The sequence below is a fragment of the Mesocricetus auratus genome, unplaced genomic scaffold (genome assembly GCF_017639785.1).
Source record: "Mesocricetus auratus isolate SY011 unplaced genomic scaffold, BCM_Maur_2.0 Super-Scaffold_100024, whole genome shotgun sequence".
NCBI lineage: Eukaryota > Metazoa > Chordata > Mammalia > Rodentia > Cricetidae > Mesocricetus > Mesocricetus auratus.
The window spans coordinates 22,091,318-22,114,357 of record NW_024429205.1 but is presented as its reverse complement, the minus strand read 5'-3'; the positions used below and the strand labels follow the sequence as shown (position 1 = coordinate 22,114,357).

At 43.9% G+C, this 23,040-nt stretch overlaps 1 protein-coding gene across 1 annotated transcript in view; it reads left to right on the top strand.

Moving 5' to 3' along the window:
- Alk (ALK receptor tyrosine kinase) overlaps window positions 1-23,040 on the top strand; it is a 718,643-nt gene that overhangs the window by 600,946 nt on the left and 94,657 nt on the right. Inside the window, 1 exon segment of the mRNA XM_040730911.1 lies at window positions 10,237-10,406. Within this exon segment, the coding sequence (XP_040586845.1) occupies window positions 10,237-10,406 (170 nt within the window).

The window sequence follows — 23,040 nt, the reverse complement described above, 5'->3', positions numbered from 1 at the left end:
GGAATCTCATGACATCCCGCAAGGAGAGCACCACTGACTGACCCCAGTCTCAAAGACACTGGGGCTCCGAAATATTCTGTAATAAGTAAAAGACAGACTGCTGTTTCTGACCCAGAGCGCCTCCCTGCCACCTCCCCCCTCGCAGGTCCTCTCTCGTGAGTCCCTCACAAAGCCCACAGCTCAGCTGAGAGCACCGACCCCTTCTGAGGTGGGCAAAGATACCCTTTGTTCCTACTTTACCGTCAGAATCCTTCCTCTGCAAAATGTAGCATTTATTTTTTCTGATTATAAAGGTACTCTGTGCTCATTTTAGTGCGTTAGGGAAATACAATGAAGTATGAATAAGGCAAATGAAATTGCCCGCAATTGGTATACTTCCTTCCAGATGGGGAAACAAAGATCTGGACAGAGACAATTAAAGGGCTACATAAATTTGGGATCTTTTCTCTTTGCTTATTCGTGATTCTCTTATGTCAGTATTGTTTCTCAGAAGATTGATTTTAATATATACAACTGTATATATTAAATTGTACACCATAAGTTAATTTTATAGTGTTTGTCCTAGTTTGTAGATGTTCATTCCCCCCAAAAAAGGAGAAAAATAGAAATCCAATAAGGAAAACAAATATCAGTGACTTCACAGACTTACCACCCAGGGATTCCAGGTTACTGTTTTTTATGAGCAGTCTACATGTTTTCAGAAAGTGACATATGAACACCACTGGATGGGATGGTCCCTGATGATGTTTTCACGACGGATTCTGGTTTTTGAACTTCCTAAATGACCTGGCATCCAATATTTCTTAAGAGTCTATAATTGCAAGTACTTGCCAACATCGTATCTTATTTGCCTGCTATCAAAAAATCTGCATCTGGCCAGCCTCTTGCTGTTTTGGGTTGATTTTTCATTAGGCTATTTATAGCTAGAGAGTTGGTATTTATTTTCTCCAGGTGAATTAGAAGATGGAGAACAGAAAACATTGGATTTTGCCGTGAGTCAATATTCTCAGCTCAAGTTAATGAGATGCCACACTGAAATCAAGGAACTCTTAAAAATTATAAGTTCATACCCAGAATCACTTCTGGTACCATAGGCCAGAGAAGAGCCTTGAGCACTGTGTTAGTTAGTTTTCTCAGTTCTGTGACAGAATATGTGACAGGAAACTGTTAAGGGAGGGAGAATTTATTGCAGCTTGCAGTATCAGGGTGAGAAAGGTATAGGCATTCATAATGGTAGGAGGGGCTTTTGCCATTGGCAATGGCAGTGGAAGCATGAGGCATCTTGCTCGTGTATCTGTGGATCAGGAAGCAGAGAGCTCAGGCCAGAAGCAGAGTCAACCTGGACCCCCCCCAAGCCCAGCCTCTATTCTCCCACCTCTACTAGCCACACCCTAAGTCTAAAAGGTTCTACTAGCTTCCCAAACATCACCACCATCTGGAGACCCAGAGTTCAAACGCATGAACCTATGGGAGGCAATTCACATTCAAACCCCAACAGTCTGCAATTGTGGGTGCCCCTGACAACAACTCCAGTCTTGGTCCTCTATTCTCTGTCACATGACCCCTGATGCAGGGAACACCTGCGATACCTGTTCACGCTCCAGTCAAGCTCATCCTTGCACATCTTTGTCTAGTAAGATGTGTTTCCCTCTACTTTCATGAAATATACACTGGAGCATCCATCCTTGATTTTGGCTCTAATAGTGGGAACTCCCGCTGCCCTTCAGTAATTTGAAAAACTATAAAAATCCCCTCCCCAAGCATTTCCTACATTTGCAGAGGAGGGGTGCGGGTGCTGCAAGCCGCATGAACAATATTTGCTGCCATTGAATCTTCCAGCCTAAATTCTACTACGATTTTTTTCCTATGAGTTCAAGAGATTGTTCTGAAACAGACACTGGGTATGCATAGCAAACTCAGGGCACATTCTAGACATAAAATTGCAGTAATTACCTCTGGAGGAGGAAAGGGCCATAGAGAAATAATAGCATTAGGCCTAGCCACAATGCTGTGCCTGCTTTACATACAGGACTTTAATTAATAAAATGAAAAACACTGGTACCACATAATTGGAAAGTCTATCAGGCCCCACCAAGAGGCAGGAAAAAATGGCCCTTGTGAAAGGGCCAGCTGGAGCCAGGAGATATAATTGCTGGTGGCATGCTCCTGGTGGCGTCTCTATTCACTTGTCTTACTTGCTGTCTGCATGCAAAAGAGTTTATTAGTCAGAAGCTACCATTTATGACCTATATCTATTAGGAAACATCCAGAAGGATTAAAAAATTTATTGCTACAGGCTTAAACACGTGTTACTTTTGATAAATGTAGTATTTGTGTAAGATTCTGCATGCTTGTGTAAATACATACACATGTACCGCTAATTGGCTGGCAGAGACGATGGTAATTCACGGATTAAAATCACTATCTCCTTAATTCCTCCATTCTTAGAGTCTTCAGATAAGATCTTGTTAAAAATATGGATTCCAACTCAGCTGAGTCATGTCAGGATGGGAGACCCTGTTTTTGTAGAAGTTCCCAGAGGACACCAGCATCGTTGATTCAAGGGCCATGATTCATGATGCAAGGATCTAAAGCCCCTTCAGAGTAAGCCCCTAAAGCTTAAGGATCAGCAGAACATATTACATACATGTGAGACATTGTGTGGTAGAAAGAATACACACAGGCCACGTGGAGTCCTGATCTGTAGCATTTGTGTTTAGTGTCTATGGGTGACTAACTTCATCTCTTTATACTCCAGATTCTTCTTCTGAAAAAACAATGGATGCCTGGTAGTCAAACTTCTGCTGCTGTGGCAAATAACCTGAGGGAAAAACCCAATGTAAAGGACAGAGGATTCTTTTTGACTCAGGATGCCAATGGTCTTAGTCTATGAGCTGGCACTATTGCATGTTGATCAGTGGCAAGAGGAATGCAGCATGGAGAAAAGGCATGGCAGGAGACAGCTGCTCACTCTGTGGCTGCCAGGAAGCAAAGATGAGAAACAGGAAGGGTCTAGGACAAGATGTACCTTCCAAGGCACGCCCTGTAACCAGGCCCCATCTCCTATGTTCTGTCATCTCTCAATGATGTCATTAAACCAACACTCCTGTTAAATCAACTCTAGAGGTTACATCTACTAGCTGAGAATCAAGCCTTTAACACGTGAGCTCTTTGTAGGGGGGAGGCATTTCATATTCAAACCACAACAGGCTATCATAATACCTCTGTGAGTTGAGGGTTGGAAAAATGCTGGATGTAGCTTTCTGGAATTCAAAGTCAATTAGAAAATGACTCAATACTTCACTCATAATACCCACTTATGAGTGAGTACATTCCATGTTTGTCCTTCTGGGTGTGGGTTACCTCACTCAGAATGATATTTTTTCTAATTCCATCCATTTACCTGCAAATTTCATGAGGCCATTTTTTTATAGTTGAGTAAATGTATCCACATTTTCCTCATCCAGTCTTCAGTTGAGGGGCACCTAGGTTGTTTCCAGGTTCTGGCTATTATGAATAATGCTGCTATGGACATAGTTGAGCAAGTGCCCTTATGGTGTTATTGTGCATTCTTTGAGTATATGCCCAAGATTGGTATAGCTGGGCCTTGAGGCAGATTGATTCCCAATTTTCTGAGAAACATCCATTCTTGATTTCCAAAGTGGCTCTACAAGTTTACACTCCCACCAACAGTGGAAGAATGTTCCCCTTACTCCACATCCTCTCCAACATAAGTTGTCAACAATGTTTTTGATCTTAGCCATTCTGACAGGTATCTCAGAGTCATTTTAATTTTATTTTCCATGATGACTAAGGACATTTAACAATACCTTAAATGTCCTTCAGATATTTGAGATTCTTCTGTTGAGAATTCTCTGTTTAGGTCTGTACTGCATTTTTAATAGGATTATTTGGTATTTTTATATCTAGTTTCTTGGGTTCTTCATATACTTTGGAGATCTGCCCTATGTTGGATGGGGGTTAGTGAAGATCTTTTCCTATTCTGTGGGCTGCAGTTTTGTCTTATTGACCTTGTCCTTTGCCTTACAGAAGCTTTTCAGTTTCAGGAGGTCTCATTTATTGATTGTTGCTCTCAATGTCTGTACTACTGGTGCTATGTTCAGGAAGTGGTCTCCTGTGCCAATGCATTCAAGGCTACTCCCCACTTTCTCTTCTATCAGGTTCAGTGTAACTGGATTTATGTTGTGGTCTTTCATCCACTTGCACTTGAGTTTTGTGCAGGACAATAGATATTGATCTATTTGCATTATTCTACATGTTGACATCCAGTTATGACAGCACCATTTGTTGAAGATCCTTTCTTTTTTTACATTGTATAATTTTGGCTTCTTTATCAAAAATTGGGTGTTCATATGTGTGTCGATTTATATACAGGTCTATTTGATTCTATTGGTCCAAGTATCTCTTTCTATGCCAATACCAAGCTGTTTTTATTACAATAACTCTATAGTAGAGCTAGTATAGGATAACCAGCCTACAATCCACAGCCCGAGAGAGGCTAGATAACAAGGAAGACCCAAAGAAGGATGCATGGATTTCCTTGGGAAGGGGAAACAGAAGAGATCACCTGGGTAAACTGGGGGTGGGGTGGAGGGATGAGAACTTGAGGGAGCGGGTTGGGAGGATTGAGTGTAGGAAGTGGGTTGGAGGTGGGTCAGAGGGGGAGAATAACAAAAGAAATGTCTTGATATGAGGGGCATTTGGGGGTTAAGAAGAAACCTGGTGCCAGGAATCCAAAAGGATAACCCCAGATAAGACTCCTAGCAATAGTGGAGAGGGTGCCTGAATTGGCCATATACTTTAATCAGATTGGTGACTACCCTAATTGTCATCAGAGATATTCTATCCAGTAAATGATAGAAGTAGATGTAGAGATCCACAGCCAAAAACTGGGCTGAGCTCCAGGAGTCTTGCTGAAGAAAGGGAGGCTGATTTATATAAGCCAGGAGGGTCAAGGTCATGACTGGAGAAACCACAGACACAGCTGACCTGAGCTCCTGAGAGCTTAGTCTCTTTGTAAGGCTCCTATCAGTGAGATCTTGAACTGGCTTTTGGGAATCTATTCCCCATGCTGGATTATCTTGCCCGCCCTTGATGCAAGGGGAAGAGCTCTGTCCTGCCTCAACAACTTTGAAGCTCATGGGAGGCTTGTCCCTTTCTGAATAAAGACAAAGGAGGAGTGGAAGGGGGGGTATAAATAGGAGTGGGGAATTGGGAGGAGAAGAGGGAGTGGAAACTGTGATTGATATATAAAATAAATGAAAAAAATTTACTTAAATAAAATTAAATAAAAAATTACTTCATACCCTAGAAGTCACCCAGATAGAAAGGAGTATTAACCAAATTCCAAGAGTATTTTGTTCCTGCCATAAGCATTGGGAACTTGCCGTCAAGACCAAGCTGGGTGCACTTGGCTTGGAAAATCTACATCAAGTGGCATGCAAGGGATTCCTTAGAGCTGGATAAAGGAAATGAAAATCATTAGGGAGAACTAGAGCCTAAAATCTGCTGTAAAACTATATCTAAGACCACCACCATCGTGCTTTTAGACAGAACAACTAAATGGGATTCTCAGTCATCTTGACACAAGTCCTCAAGTTCTTAGCGCAGAGAAGTTGGTGGGCCAAGGAGATGACTCTGTTGGTAAAATATTTGTCTTACACACCTAAGGACCTGAGTTTGATCCTCAGAACCCCTGCGTGATAGCCTGCACATGGAATCGTCTCCATGAGGATTGGAGACAGGCAGGGATTTGTGTGGCTCACCGGCTAGCCAGTCAAGCCTGCTTTGTGAGTTTCAGACCAGTGAGAGACTCCATCTAAAAAGAAAACAAAAAGGAAAAAATAAAAGCAAAGACCACACCCAGTAAGCAATACTACAGGCTGACCTCTAGTGGGGCCTCCCTCATCTGTGCCCCTGTTCATACACAAATGCACACACACGCATGCACGAAAATGAAGGTGTAAGACCCTTGGTCAGCAGGTCCAAGAGGAGAAAATTCTGGCTCGGGTAAGTCCTGCTCAACCTCAGCCCTGGAAACTCTCACTGCCCAAGTTGTCCTCAGTCTGTCCTGGGAATGCCAGGTGACACCCCACGGAGGCCTCTGCTGAGAGTTGTGTCGTCCCCCCCCCCGACACTTTTGTGAGGGAGAATCACCTCACTTTGCTTTGGTAACTGTGGACACATTTAAAGTCACTTTGTGGTGATGGAGAATGGCTTTTTAACTCCAAGTCCAAGATCACTGGGAGATCCAGGCTACTTCCTGTGTTAATTAAGTAGTCCCCTCTCCACAGTGGTCTTACCTCAGACTTACTTGGAGGGACTTTAAAGCCTACTGCTATCCAGAACCTTCCAAGACTTCTTAACTGAGAATCTCTGCAGTGGAGCCCAGACAACAGCAGCTTGGAAAACTCCATAGGTGTTTCTAGTTTGCAGCCCTAGTTTGAAAACCACTGATTTCATGTGCGGCTCCTGGCACCACATTAGCTGTCTCACTCAGTCCCCATAACAACCTTAGAAATGAGTCAGGGGCGGTACAGCTATGATCACAAGGACTCGGGGGCTCAGAGGAGGTGAGGGAGAAGCTTGAGGTCACACAGTTGATGTGCCTCAGTTTTGGAGCACAGACTCTGAGTCCATCCATAGTCGCAAGCCAGGAAACTTGGGTGGCTTGAAGAGCAAACACTGATGCGATGGGCAGTTGCTTCCAGTGCATTCTGGAAAGGTAGTAAATGAGCCATGGAAATTCCAGGGCAGAGCCCCAGAGGCCGCCCTCTCACTCGGTGCCTCTCTGCAGATTCTGATTCCATGGGTTTGCAGACCGCCCGGAGAGTCAGCCTTTCTAACAAGTTCCCAGGTTAACACTTAGGGTCCTGGGGTAAGGATCAGCCTCGAGAAAGAAAAACAGAAAAGACTGGCTCAGAGGCAGAACATGGAGGTCACAGGGGAATAACTGCGGATAAGAAGTAGACCTAGGAGGAGAAGGTAGTTTCCGGAATACTGCGTCTTGAGAAAGCACATGTGTGTAGACACACCTCCTTACTGACTCAAGAATCAAGGAATACGAGATGGTGCCAAACACATTTACTAATGGTTTACTGGCTACCAGCTTTAAGTCTTAGTCTAAACTTTCTTTATCTATTTCTAAAAACCAGACACTCCTGTACTACGTCTTAGATTTCATGTTGACTCTAGGTGTGTTTTCTGCTATAAATATAAGTGGTGCCATTATAAGATGAAAGAAAAGTTTGCTTGACTTTATTTTAATTCTATTTGCGCATTGCTCTTAAAAGTTGGGACAGATGACTTTGGTGACTGAAGTCTTAGGACTGTCAAGAGTCTCACGTTGTCTTGTATCTCTTATGTGGACTATCAAGTGACTCTACAGCACACTCAAAGTTAGTTACATCATTTTAATTCTAACTTGTGAGTTATGAGGGTAGGGAAGTATTGTATGGAATGAAGCACAATAAACGTTCATGAATGTGTAGATGATCATCTCAGGCTGAGGGCGTGAGGACCCTTGTGCTCCTCCTAGGGGCTGTAAGAATGCTTTAAGCACCTCTCTCTCTCTCTCTCTCTCTCTCTCTCTCTCTCTCTCTCTCTCTCTCTCTCTCTCTCTCTCTCTCTCTCTCTCTCTCTCTCTCCTCTCTCTCCTCTCTCTTTCTCTCCCTCTCCTCTCTCTCTCCTCTCTCTCTCTCTCTTGTCTTCTCTCTCTTATTTCTCCTCTCTCTCCTCTCTCTTTCTCTCCCTCTCTCCTGTCTCCCCCCTCCTGTCTCCCTCCTCTTCCCTCTCCTCTCTGTCTATCTCTCCTCTCTTGGCTCCTTTCTCACTCATCTATCCTTTCTGGCTTGTCTCTCTCTTCCCCTCTGCAACCCTGGTTGAACTAAGACATGTTGCTGAAAGATGGAGAAACCTCTTGTGCATCTATTAGTATTCACTGAATAGCTAGCATGTTGATTTCCTTAGATCATAAAGGATCATGACTGCCTTGATTTTTCCAATGGAGAATAAGAAGCCATTGAAAGCTGTTGAGCTGAGTCACAGATGACAGGCAGCAAAAATGTGACAGAGGTTCACATGAGGCTTCAGAGGGGAGAAAGTGAAGAAGGGGTGCTTTAGGAGCCATGGATGGAGTTCAGAGAATAAGTTCTAAAGGCAGGAGTGAGCCTTCTGTTGTTAGAATAATGAAGGCAGACGTGAAGACAGAAGCCAGTTGGGGAAAGATTGAAGCATGAATGCTAGTGCGGTTCAGGGGTACTGTGCTCGCCTACTATGTACAAGGCTTCCGTTTCCATCCCTGACATGAAAGAGAATGAAAAGGGAGTATCATTTACCTCCCTGTCACTAGATATGTGAACATCTAAGCAAGGGTGCAGAAATGGGTGGCAAGCCAGAAGAGAGACAAGAGTCAATAGAAGGTGTTTCCTTTCTGGAGTGAGTAGGATCTGATCCTTTGTGGACAGGGGAGCAGGAAGCAGAGAGATTGGGGGTGGTAAAAAAGGAGGTGGTCAATTGAAAGGGCAGGGCCTAGGAGAGGGAGGACAGAAGCCACATAATGGAGAAGATGAGGAATGCATCCTCCTCTGGGACAGAGGCAAACAGATAAGTAAGCAGACTCTTAGGCTGGAAGAGAGGGTGAGAACAGCAGAGGTTGTGCCTCCCATAGAACTTTCTCAGGAAAGTGGAAATCATATCAGGGCATTGGGAGCTGGGGCCCAGGACTGTCCGAAGGAGAGTGTGAACTACCCAACGTGTTAGGTGTGCCCAAAAGCCAAATATGGGGACTCACAGAGAGCAAGTAGTAACAACCACCACGGGCACCAAGACACCACAGTCCAAATCCATAGTGTTCTGGAGCCAGATGAGAGGGAGCATGTGTCAGACATGGTCCCAGCAGGACATTGCATGCCATAGACTATAGGAAAGAGAGTTTAGCACTACCAAAGGTAGGGTTAAATTCTCTGATTGTTGGCATCCAGACATGCAAGAAAACTGGATAGGGATAGAAAAAGATGACAGACTCATTCAGCTACCATGGGAGGTTTCAATGGAGACATGTATTTGTTCTCTTGGAAAGGTAGATGTGACAAGGCTATCTATGCCTATAAACCAGACTCACCAGATTGGTTAGAGACAGGTTTTGTAGGTAGAACACTGTGACTGTCAGACTACTATGGCAAGTGGCACTGTCCTCTTCAATCAAATTGTAAGGCAGCTGCCATGGAGGCTCTGGAAGACAAAGGCTGGGCATTACAGAGAAATGGCTTTTCAAACCAGGAGAGTCCAAGAACTATAGCTAATGAGGACTCAGCATGTTCAGGATACACTTTGCCCTTCTCTCTTCAGTAACCTTTTCCACTCAGAACCCAAGCAGGAGTCTAGTTCTTTTACATCTTAGCTGTTGTTTGTAGGTTATCTCTATCAGGCACATCCACTATTATTTCAAGCCTCAGTTTGTAGCATGCTCTGCCTCTGAACATGACTACATTTAAACTTTCTTAGAAAGACGATTAGTGACAATACCCTTTCAAATGTCTAGGGAATGGTGCCATAGAAACCTTTCATAATGACACAACAAAAACATACGCCTGCAGCTTCCTCTTGGCAAAGTAGCAGCCTCATTTGGGAAGATAACTATATTAGGAGGTCATCATGATATATAGGTGTGTGTGTGTGTGTGTGTGTGTGTGTGTGTGTGTGTGTGTGTGATTTCTGCCTATCAAATCATGAAGTTTCTGGTTAGCTAACATGTGATCTGATACTGTTCAAATAAGACCTGTAATTATTAGAAGGAATACAAAGATCTATTATACCTAAATTGAAAGAAATTGAATGAAAAAATCACCCTTATTAGGACACATAGTGACTTGAGTCCATGAACAGAAATTTGTGGGTATGCTTAGGGTAGCTCACTGAAAAATCCCACTGCTCCACTGCAGAGGTAGAACCATGTGAAATTTGGGTGACATCATCAACCTCAATAAGGCCTGAGAATTACTCACTGGTGGTCCTGGCTCCCATCCTTGAACTTCGATGAAAGCCTTTTGGGCAGCAGTGAGCAAGGGCAGTCAGTGGGCATCCCACTGCCCTGGCTGGATCAATTCTGGTGAGCCTCCAGCAATGTTCTTTAAGCTTCAGCTGAGCGCTCCAAGACAGGTACGTGAGGTCTTCATTCAACACTAACATTTTAACTGCTCCCTCCCTCCCTCGCAGCTCCGGATGTCCTGGCTCATCCACGGGGTTTTAAAAGGAAACGTATCCCTGGTGCTGGTGGAGAACAAAACTGGGAAGGAACAAAGTCGAACGGTCTGGCATGTTGCCACCAATGAGGGCTTAAGCCTGTGGCAGTGGACAGTATTGTCACTCCTCGATGTGACTGACAGGTGGGTTACTCTCCATCCCTGCCTCCTCCATTTTATTCTACAAGGCACACCAAATTCAGTGGAATGAAGTAGGGTGGTCTCCCAGCTCCTGTGCCCTTTATCTAAGACATTTTCTTAGTTGTTTTTCTCATGGCTATGACAAAGTACAGGACAAAGGCAACTTAAAGAAGGAAGGGTTTATTTGGACTCACAGTGTGGGGGTTTAATCCATCGTAGTGGTGATAACAAGAGCATGAGGCAACTGGTTACATTGCATCCACAGCGAGTAAGCAGAGAGTGGTAAATGCCAATGCTTAGCTGGCTTTCTCCTTTTTCTTCACTCCAAGTAAATGGAGTGGGTGAATAGTGCCATCCGCATTTAGATTGGATCTTCTCACCTCAGTTAACCCCGTCTAAGATCTTTTTCACCGACATGCCCAGAGGTCTGTTTCCTAGGGAATTGTAGATCCTGTCAAGTCAGCAATCAATATTAACCATCGCAAGCGTGTACACACAGAGACATGCACATCCCCTGCCCGTTACTGGGTGTGTGAGATTCTTCAAGCGACGTTGCACTAATGAACAGTCATTTCCTGCAGCTCTCACCTGGCCTGATTAGCTCCCTTCAGGGTCTGTCTGTAGAAAGGGCAGAAAATGGGGCTCTTGAGCTCCTACCAAATAATACTGAGGTTTCACATCTCTATGGAATTTCTTCTCACTTGATGGATGTTGTCTCTCTTTCCCATTTGCCATTTTATTTTTCCTCATTAACAACAAAACCTTGACAGGTGAGAAAGCTTTACCATGATTCCCTACTACTCTTTTAAAGAGGAGAAGCTGAAAATCAAAGGAGCAAAGGATCCAAGAGTTGTCTTCAGAGCTAAGACTGAACCCAAAGGCTCTGTTGATTCAGCTCGGGGTTGACAAAGGTAGATGCCAGGTTCTTCACTAATCAGAGACAAGTTCTGCCAGGGACCTTGGTTCTTACCACATTCTAATGATCTCTGTGACCTTGAACAAGATCCTATTGTCCTTTGAGTCTCACTAGTCCCCACTTCTGAATGGATAGGGAGGGTTGAGTGACAAGACCTTTACCTCCACACGGCACTGCGTTGGAGCAGAAGCCTGTGGAGTTCAGCTGCCACTCATCTCACTCAGATGGCACTACCCTGCCACCTGCAGTCAGCCCGAAGCGAGCAGTGCTTGAGGAAAAAAGGCCTGGCCCAGCCGCATTCCCGTGATGCTCTGCTGTGCTACACTAAATGTGCCATGGGTGGTGCAGACGTGTTCTACAGCAAAAGGCAGGGCAGGTCATTTCTACAGAAGGAACTGGAAGGGAAAACCATTTGACACTGGCTAAACATGCAACTCTACCATGAGGCAAAGCCTTCAGAACAGTCTCACAGAATATACTCAAATTGCCATTCTGGTGAACCCACCTTTGAAACATGAGGACCAAAGGTTCAAGGCAGGGCAGAGAGTGATGCATGTTGTCATGAGTGTGGGTCTGGGCTTTGAATTCTTCTCCAAAACCTCATAATATGCTGCTGCCTACAGCTTCTGATGGGAGCTCTCCTGTCGCAGGGAGAAGCCCCCTCCTAACTGTAAACAGCAGTCACCCACTCCTGTAGATGTATGTGGGTTGATGATAAAAGCCATGGATGTCCCCAGGCTCAGTGACTCTGGGACAAACATATTTAATTAAACTGAATGAAGGGAGAAATGAGGATGCCACCTCCACAAGCTGGTCTTTTATTCTTTGGGATGGGGGGGGGGCATTGCACACTGGGATTGGAAACTCGCTGAAGATTCTGGAGCCCTCCCTCCTGGGATATGTCAAATTAATTCGAGTGATTCAAAGTGCCGTTTCTCCCCCTCTGTCCTCAATCCAGCAAGTTGTCTCTTTCATAGCCACTCCAGGGGATTTAAAGCAAGCAAAATGTTGACTCTGCTCGCTCCCTTCTGCTGGAGATTTGTTTGAGGGAGACTTTGTTCCCAGCCTCCTTCTCCCCCTGCTGAAGGCTGTTTAGCAGACTGATCGTTCCAATATTGATACTGAGACCAAAGTCTCCAGTGAGGATTCAGGCAAAAGCCAGCCTGGTTCTGAATGCATTGTGACCTAATTCATTCATAATTATAAGGGGGTGCCTCCATTCTCAAAGAACCTGGCAGTCACCAACCTGCCCCCAAAGCCAGAGGCAGTATGGGAAGCATGCAAACTGGAGGCATAAGATGAGGAACCAATGGCGAACAGACCAACAGTTTCGCTTCCTGAAATCAAACTAGACTGCAGCAGTGACTGGAGGATGAAGCTGGAAGGGAACTCTGAGGAGTGAGTGTAGGCTTCCCAGTCGGCCGTCACAAGTTCAGCTAGCTGCATGACCTCGTTCCGATTACTGAGCCTCCCAGAGGCTCGCCATCCGCTCCTGCAATCAGTGTGCCTTCACCAGATTGGTATGGGAATAAATAATATGATTATCTAAAGAATCTGTGCTTAACAGAGTGTCAGAGTTTCTGTTTCACCATCTCTCATTCTAGCCTTTAAGTGGTCTCATAAGTAATTTATTGAACAAACAGTGCAGACCCAGCCCCTGATCTTCCAGCATAAGGCATGTTCTGCAAAACGGGAGACTTACAGTTGCCTCTTAGGTTTGGGGAAGAAAAGTGTTTGATGGACTTCTTGGCCCACACACTAAAATGCTTCATCAGTAAAAACTGCTAATAAGGAATATAATTAAACCTGACAATAGCTCCCCCTCACCCACACGATGCCTCAGACAAGGCTCGGAAGTGACATCCAGTCATGAGAACCATAAAGGTGAGGCTATTGCGACGGTGCAAGTCACCGGTGTTCTGCCGGGTTCCTGTCACATGGGGGGGACAAGCAGTGCACTTCCTGCCTTCCTCCCGGGAGAGAGAGCCGCGGCTGCCTGGACTGCCAAAGTGAAGCGGGGAAGGAGAGGAAGAGTACAGTTAGGTAAGAGGAGAAGAGCAACAGAGGACGACGGCAAACCAGCTCCCTTCACCCACCCCGTGAGGTAGACCTTAACACCACAGCAGCCTTGGTCCCACGAGGCTCCTGTAGGCAGACGCCAGCTCCCGCTGTTCATCACCTTCCTCCTTAACAGCACCCCAACCCCACACCTTGCAATCATTAGGAACTTTATCCCCTATGCTTCCTCAAGTCACCTCTACTCCCAGGTTCTCCAACCTCTACACATTAGGAAGTATTCTTGTCAGCCCTATCAAAGATAAGAGTTCCCATAACCCCTGGACAGACCATGAGCAATCCTTTAGACATAAATCCCTTCATTTCCCTAGCTCCCTGGGGCTTTTAGAGTACCTCCTATGTTCTTTAGTGAGAACTGTATTTACGGTTATGTGTGCTGTGTTCAGTATCTCGTTCCATCCAGTCTCCCTTTCTGCCTCTGCCCCAAACGCCTCTCCACTCAGTGGTGCCCTGCTGTAACATCCCTTGCCTCCAGGCTTCACATCTCCCATTCTCTCCACATGGACGTTCCTCCTTTGCCCTCCACCCCTCTGCACATCACTCCTGGCTCACTTTGTGGAGACGGCTTCCCTGGCCCCTGGCTGCCTGTGTGCCTGCAGCGTATTCTTGTGGCTCTCGAGACATCCCTGTGCGTTTTTTGTCACTTTGTGATTTTTTAAAAATATTTGACTTGGTTCACAAGGCAGAGATCGTGCCCCTATCTTGTATGTCACTGATTTCTGCACCTTGTACCATGCCTAACGTCTAGGAAACTCGATAAGCCTGTGTTGGCAGGGTATGTATTGAGAAAAATGGAGTATAGCTCCAAAGCCCAGCAAAATGAACTGAGAATTCCCCAACTCACCCCTGGACACCATCCAATACACCTCCTCTGTTCAGCCTGTGTCTAGCAAAACAGACAAAATCACTTTATAATAAACGAGACCACAACGTGTCCCATATATCAGAGCAGCAGCTGCGTCCCGTCAGAAGAACCAAAAGTCCATTTGTTGACTCTCGTGACAGGGAGCCCTCTTTAGAGACTCGCCTGGTGCCTGTGCTTCCTTTGTCTGTGGTCACTGTCCTGTCAGAATCACTTTATAAGAAAGACTTTGATCTTAATCGTGTGCCCTGGTGCCTGTGAGTTGGGAGCCAGAGCTGAGCACGGAGACCAAAGAACAGTGGTCGGATTGCTTCTCACCACAGCAGCCCTGCAAAGCTCAGGGACTGGGCCATAGCGGTAAAGGGTCAGCAGCCAGGAGCTGAACATCCATGAATGGCGTTTCTTCTGACCATTCACGACAAGGCCAAATGCTAGAAGTGTCATAATTGCCTGTCGTCGTTATGAAATTATCATACAACCAGACTGCAAAGAGTAGCCAAGGGGGAAAATCCCAGGAGCAGTTTCCCGGGATGTTGTGAGCAGTGACAACATCCTTAGAATACAGATGTGTCCTCTCGAGGTAGTTTTGAAGGGCAGCACCAATTCAAACGTGAGTTGGTAAGTGTTTAAGGGCCTCTTCATCCACCTTGGGTAACTACGGTTCTCTCTTCATCTGTCCCCAACCTCTTCCCCCTCCTCAAATGTGAATTGTTTCTACTGGAATTAATTTTGCCTTTCTTCAAAAATGGAAGAAAAGCAAGTTCTCTCCCCTTACTATAACCGCCAGCCTCTTCCAGGGATATCTTCCTGGTTTCCCTCTCCACAAACGCCTAACTTGCTAAACGCAGTGTTCCCCGCTGCCCTAAGCTTTGCCACACCTAGAGTGGAGGCTGCTGCATGGAGCTCATTAGGAGATGGATGCAGAGACTCCATGGATCAAATCATGTCCCACAAATCACTGCGATCGCACCGTCAAATGGAAAGAGCGCAACTTATCACACCTGTGTAAGCTCCGTTTCCCCAACACTGTCATTAGGAAGGCTTTTAGCTGTATGCTGTATGCATAGTCTAACAAGAAAAAACATTCCCTCTGGAGATATTTAGGTTTCCTGTTCCCTTTTGCATCCTTTGTCCTAAACGGCAAGTGAGATGTTTCGCAAATGCATCTTGTAAATGAGCTCAGTTAAACTGAGAGTTATGTCCCCATGCATTCATACCAGAAATGCCATAAAGACTCTTTTTTTCCTATCCAACCTTTGGCTATCATCCACAGTGTTCCTATTTTATATGGGAATACTATGGATAGAATAGTCTCCCTCCGTGTAGTGTACTTCTGCTGGCCGAAAAGCATTAACGGGGCACTTTCTCCATTCTTGTCTTTGTAGAGGAGCAGAGACACCAGACACTGCGGGTGATCCTGGGTTCAGGGGGTCTAGACATGCCCCCTGGAAAAGTGGTGTTTAGCTGGTACTTTTCAGAAATTGCATCACAGCTTCCTAGTACAGCCATGGCTGAGTTTCAAATGCTAGTTAGAGCTAACATGTGTCGAGTGCTTACTGCTGGCCAATCACTGTAACAAGTACTTAGCGTGCATTATCTCCTTTCATCCTTCAAAGAGCCCCTCGGGATAGAAACCATAATTAACTCCCTTTATATATGAGAAATCTGAGTGCTAAAGAGGTTAAATGATTTTCCCTTAACCCTTAGGCCAGTCTGCTCCCTAGACCCTGCCAGAGGAAATACAGTACAGAATTTGGAGAGAGCAGGAAACTGGGTACATGGTAGGCCTTGTGACTGACAAAATATTTTGGTTTGGGTTATTTTTAGACCATATCTCTTACACATTTCCTTTGCTTCATCACCCCCTGAAGCTCCTACTCCATTTTATTCTTAAGGTGCAGCTGCTGGGGTGATGGCTCCTTGTGGAATGTGCTTGTATACAAACACAAGTTTGATTCCTCAGAACCTATGCTTAAAAAAAGAAAACAAAGGCAAGCTAGGCTTGGTGGCACAAACTTTTAATTCCAGCACTCAGGAGGCAGAGGCAGGCGGATCTGTGTGAGTTCAAGGTCAACCTGGTTTACGCTATGAGTTGCATGTCAACCAGGGTTACATTATGAGACCCTATCTTAAAAAACACAAACAAACAAGCAAAGACAAAAAAACAGCCAGGCACTGCTGTGATCACAACACTGGAGGCAGAAATGGAAGATTCCTGGTCCATGCTGGCTAGCCTAATCAGAGGGATCCACATTTGGTCTCAGATCTTATCTCATAATGTGAAAAATGATTGAGGAAAACATCAGCATCTAGTTTCCACTCATGCACACGCATGTGCATAGGCACTCACACCTACATGTGCACACATGCATGCACACAAGTACACACACAAACATTAGATGAGCTATGTTAGAGAGTGTTATAACAATTAGTGCAACAGAAACCAAAACCATCTCTTCTCCTCTATGCTGTTCCTTATCTGTCTTATTGTTTGTTTGGTTGGTTGTTGAGACACGGTTTCTCTGTGTAGCTTTGGAGCCTGTCCTGGAACTCACTCTGTAGACCAGGCTAGGCTCAAACTCACAGAGATCTGCCTTCTTCTGCCTCCCCAGTGCTGGGATTAAAGGTGTGAGCCACCACTGGCTCCTTATCTGTCTTTTTTTTAAATTTATATTAGGAACAAGGTTGCTTCACATGTCAATCCCAGGTCCCTCTCCCTTTCCCTCCCCTCTTCCCACACCTTTCCACCAACCCCCCCAACACCCCCTCATTTGCCCAGGGAGGGTGAGATCCTCCCTGAGGTGTCCATAGTCTATCATTTCATCCAGGGCAAGGCCTAGACACTCCCCCAAGAGTCCAGGGTGACAGTGCATCTCTCATTGTGGGATGGGCACACCCAAAGTCCATTTGTATGCCAGGGATAAATACTGATCTACTACCCAAGGCCCAATAGATTACATAGGCCTCCTCACTGACGCCCACATGCAGGGGGTCTTAATCATTCCCATGCTTGATTCCCAGCCATCAGTCTGGAATTCTACAGCTAACCTTTGTCAGGTCAGCTGTTTCAGGGGGTTAAACCAGCCCAGTCTTAACCCCTTTGTTCATCAGTCCTCCCTCTCTGTCCCTGGGTTCCTTGAGTTCAGCTCAGTGTTTAGCTGTAGGAGTCTGCCTCTGCTTCCATCAGCCATTGAATGAAGGTTCTGTTTCCCAGACTCACTGGCAGTGAAATTGTAGGCTGGCACTCCCCAAATCTATGTTTAAAATCCATATATGAGAGAATACATACCATGTTTCTCTTTTTGTTACTGGGTTATCTCACTCAGGATGGTTTCTTCTAGTGTCATCCATTTGCCTGCAAATTTCAGGATTCCGTTGTTTTTTTTTTTCTGCTGAATAGAACTCCATTGTGTAAATGTACCACATTTTCTCTATCCACTCTTCAGTTGAGGGGCATCTAGGTTGCATCCAAGTTCTAGCTATTACAAATAATGTTGCTATGAACATAGTGGAACAGACGTCCTTGTTGTATGAATGTGTGTCTTTTGGATATATGCCTAAGAGTGGAATTGCTGGGTCTTGTGGTAGACTGAGTCCCATTTTCCTGGGGAATCTCCATACTGATTTCTAGAGTGGCTGTACAAGTTGGCACTCCCACCAGCAGCGGAGGAGTGTTCCCCTTTCTCCACATCCTCTCCAGCATAAACTGTCATTGGTGTTTTTGATTTTATCCATTCTGACTGGAGTAAGATGATATCTAAGAGTTGTTTTGATTTGCATTTGCCTGATGGCTAGGGATGTTGAGCACTTTCTCAAGTGCCTCTCAGCCATTTTAGACTCCTCTATTGAGAATTCACTATGTAGTTCTGTAGCCCACTTTTTAATTGGATCCTTTGGTGTTTTAGAGACTTGCTTCTTGAGTTCTTTGTAAATTTTGGAGATCAGCCCGCTGTCAGATGTGGGGTTAGTGAATATCTTTTCCCATTCTGTGGGCTGCCTTTTTGTCCTGTTGACTGTGTCCTTTGCCTTACAAAAGTTTCTCAGTTTCAGGAGATCCCATGTATGAATTGTTGACTTCAGTGTCTGTGTTACTGGTGTTATGTTCAGGAAGCTGTCTCCTGTACCAATTCATTCAAGGGTACCACCCACTTTCTCTCCTAACAGATTCAGTGTGGTTGGATTTATGTTGAGGTCTTTGATCCATTTGGACTTAACTTTTGTGCATGGCGATAGAGATAGATCTATCTGCATTCTTCTACATGTCAGCATCCAGTTATGCCAGCACTATTTGTTAAATATGCTTTCTTTTTCCATTGTATATTTTTAGCTTCTTTGTCAAGATCAAATGTTCATATATGTATGGGTTAATATCAGGGTGTTCAATTCAATTCCATTGGTCTACCTGTCTATTTTTGTGCAAATACCAAGCTGTTTTCAGGACTACAGCTCTATAATAGAGCTTGAAGTCAGGGATAGTGATGCCTCCAGAAGTTGCTTTGTTGAGTAAGGTTGTTTTGCCTATCCTGGGTCTTTTGTTTTTCCATACAAAATTGATTATTGTTCTTTCAAGGTCTGTGAAGAATTGTGCTGGTATTTTAATTGGGATTGCATTGAATCTGTAGATTGCTTTTGGCAGGATTGCCATTTTTACTACATTGATCCTACCTATCCAAGAGCATGGGAGATCTTTCCATTTTCTGAGGGCTTCTTTAATTTCTTTCTTAAAAGACTCAAAGTTCTTGTGATACAGGTCTTTCACTTGTTTGGTTAGCAATACCCCAAGGTATTTTATGTTGTTTGTGGCAATTGTAAAGGGTGATGTTTCTTTGATTTCTTTCTCAGTCCTTTTATCGTCTGTATATAGTAGGACTACTGATTTTCTTGAGTTGATCTTTTAGCCTGCCACTTTGCTGAAGGTGTTAATTAGCTGTAAGAGTTCTCTGGTAGAGTTCTTTGGGTCATTTATGTAAACTATCATATCATCTGCAAATAGTGAAAGTTTGACCTCTTCCTTTCCAATTTGTATCCCCTTGATCTCCTTTTGTTGTCTTATTGCTCTAGCTCAAACTTGAAGGACAATATTGAAAAGGTATGGAGAGAGTGGACAGCCTTGTCTTGTTCCTAATTTTAGCAGAATTACATTGAGTTTCTGTCCATTTAGTTTGATATTGGCTGTTGGTTTGCTATATATTGCTTTTATTATGTTTAGGTATGTTCCTGTTATCCCAGATCTCTCTAAGACCTTTATCATGAAGGGGTGTTGGATTTTGTCAAAGGCTTTTTCTGCATCTAGTGAGATGATCATGTGAATTTTGTTTCTCAGCTTGTTTATATGGTGGATTACATTAATGGATTTATATATGTTGAACCATCCCTGCATCCCTGGGATGAAACCTACTTGATCGTGGTGAATGATTGTTTTGATGTGTTCTTGGATCCGATTTGCCAGTATTTTATTGAGTATTTTTGCATCAATGTTCATGAGGGATATTGATCTGAAGTTCTCTTTCTTAGTTGTGTCTTTGTGGGGCTTGGGTATCAAGGTTATTGAAGCCTCATAAAAAGAGTTTGGCAAAGACCCTTCTGCTTCTATTGCATGGAATACTTTGAGAAGAATTGGTATAAGCTGTTATTTGAATTTCTGGTAGAATTCTACACTGAAACCTTTTCATATCTGATTTTGTTAATTTGCATGTTCACACTCTGCCATTTGGTAAGTTTGGACAAAGGTTTGTCTATCTTGTTGATTTTCTCAAAGAACCAACTCTTCCTTACATTGATTTTTTGTATTGTTTTCCTAGTTTCTGCTTTATTGATTTCAGCCCTCAGTTTGATTATTTCCTGGCATCTATTCCTCCTGGGTGAGTTTGCTTCTTTGTGTTCTAGAACTTTCAGCTGTTAATTCTCTAGTGTAACTATTCTCCAGTTTCTTCATGTGGGCACTTAGTGCTATGAACTTCCCTCGTAGCACTGCTTTCAAAGTGTCCCATAGGTTTGGGTATGTTGTGTCTTCATTCTCATTTAATTCTAGGAAGTCTTTAATTTCTTTTTATTTCTTCTTTGACCCAGGAATGGTGTAACTGTGCATTATTCAATTTCCATTAGTTTGTAGGGTTTCTGCAATTTGTGTTGTTGAGTTCTAATTTTAATGCATGGTGGTCTGATAAAATGAATGGAGTTATTCCAATTTTTTGTACATGTTGAGGTTCGCTATATTGCCAAGTATGTGGTCGATTTTTGAGAAGGTTCCATGTGGTGCTGAGAAGAAGGTATATTCTGTTTTATTTGGATGGAATGTTCTATAGATGTCTGTTAATCCCAATTGGGTCATAACTTCTATTAGCCCCTTTGCTTCTTTGTTAAGTTTCTGTCTGGTATTCCTGACTAGTGGTGAGAATGGGGTGTTGAAGTCTCCCACTATAAGTGTGTGGGGCTTATATGTGATTTGAGTTTTAGTAATGTTTCTTTTACGAACATGGATGCCTTTGTATTTGGGGCATAGATGTTCAGAATTGAAACTTCATCTTGGTGGATTGCTCCTGTGATGAGTATATAATGACCTCCTTCATCTCTTTTGATTGATTTTATTTTAAAGTCTAATTTGCTCGATATTAGGATTGCTACCCCTGCTTGTTTCTTGGGTCCATTTGACTGGAAAATCTTTTCCCAACCTTTAACTCTAAGGTAATGGCTGTCTTTGAAGCTGAGGTGTGTTTCTTGTATGCAGCAGAAGGATGAGTTCTGTCTTCAAATCCATTCTGTTAGCCTGTGTCTTTTTATGGCCAGTTAAGATCATTAATATTGAGGGATATTAATGACCATTGGTTGCTCATTCTTCTTTGATTTGGAATGGTTGGTGGTGGTGGAATTATGTGTGGAATTCCACCCCTTTTTTCTTTTGGCTGTTGGTAAGGTGGGATTATCTAATGCCTATGTTTTTCTGGTTGTAGTTAACTTCCTTTGGTTGGAGTATTCCTTCCAGAACTTTCTGTAGGTCTGGGTTAGTAGATATATATTGCTTGAATCTAGTTTTGTCATTGAATATCTTGTTGTCTCCATCTATAGTGACTGAAAGCTTTTCTGGGTATAGTAGTCTGGGCTGGCCTCCATGGTCTCTTAGTGTTGGTAGAGTGTCTATCCAGGACCTTTTGGCTCTCAGAGTTTCCATGGAGAAGTCAGGTGTAATTCTGATAGGTTTGCCTTTATATGTTACTTGACCTTTTTCCCTAGCTGCTCTTAATATTCTTTCTTTATTCTGTATATTTGGGGTCTTGATTATTATGTGGTGAGGGGACTTTTTTTTGTGGTCCACTCTATTTGGTGTTCTGTAAGCTTCTTTCACCTTCATTGGCATGTCTTTCTTTAGGTTGGGAAAGTTTTCTTCTATGATTTTGTTGAATATATTTTCTGCCCCTTTGAGGTGGTTTTCTTCACCTTCTTCTATACCTATTATTCTTAGGTTTGGTCTTTTCATGGTGTCCCATATTTCCTGGATGTTTTGTATTAGGGATTTGTTGGACATAAGGTTTTCTTTGGTCGATGAATCAATTTCTCCTAGTGTATCTTCAACATCTGAGATTCTCTCTTCCATCTCTTGTGTTCTGTTGGTTATGCTTGCATCTGTAGTACCTGACCATTTGCCCAGCTTTTCTATTTCCAGCCTTCCTTCAGATTGTGGTTTGTTTTTTATTGTCTCTATTTCAGTTTTCAAACATCACACTGTTTGAGTTATTTCTTGCAATTTTTGCTTTGTCTTTTCGTCCATTTGATGCATTTTTTTTTTGAATTTTTGGTTTGTTTTTTTCTTCCATTTCTTGCAGTTTTTGGTTTGCTTTTTCTTCCATTTCTTTCAGGGATTTTCCTATATCCTCCTTTAGGGCCTCTGTCATTTTCATGAGGTTGTTTTTAAGGTCATTCTCTTCTGCTTCATTTGCATTGGAATGTTGGAGTCTTGCTGGTGTGGAGTCTCTGGAATCTAGCGGTGTCATATTTGTTTTTCTATTGCTGAGTGTGTTTTTGTATTGTCTCTTTCCCATCTCTTCTTCTAGTGGGTGCAGAAAGAGCCCCTTACTGGTATGGTGGTTAGGGGACCAGAGTTCCCTTTTGGTGGGTGCAAGCAAGTCCAATACTCTCCTCTTCCTGGTCCCTAGTCCTAGTCCCGTGGGTGGAGAAGAAGACCAGGAATCTGGGGTGTGTAGGCTCCCACTGGCAGCCTGCAGGCACTGATCCCCTGGTCCCATTGGTGGAAGATAAGGCCAGGTATCTGGGGTGCATGGCTCCTGCTGGGAGGGGAGGCTCCCTTATCTGTTTTCTTAATCCCCACCACTACCTCCTGATGAAGACACTTCCCATCCAGGGTGCTCTACCAGCTTTCTTTACCTTACATTTCCAACAGGGACAGCAGCACCCAAAGAGGATGCCTTCCCCTTCCATTCCTGGCCATTGCACCCCTCCCTGGGGCTCTAGCATTTGTCTGTCCCCACACCATATGCTCCCACTCCAAAGCCAAGCAGAGATTCTGACAGGGTTTCTAACTGCAAGTATACTAATGCACCCTCTCTAACAAAGGAATAAAAATTAAAGGCATTTGGATATCATGAATCTCCCTCCCCATATCTGGGAATGAACTTCATTGCCAGGAGGACACTGAAGAGACCTCCTCGGTCACCAGGGAAACACAACAGAGAGACCAGCTCTGTGTCCCTCCTCTCCTATCTGTCCCCCATTCAAATTTCTGATTACTACTGTTTTACCTCCAATCCAGTCCCTCCCCAGAAAAGAGG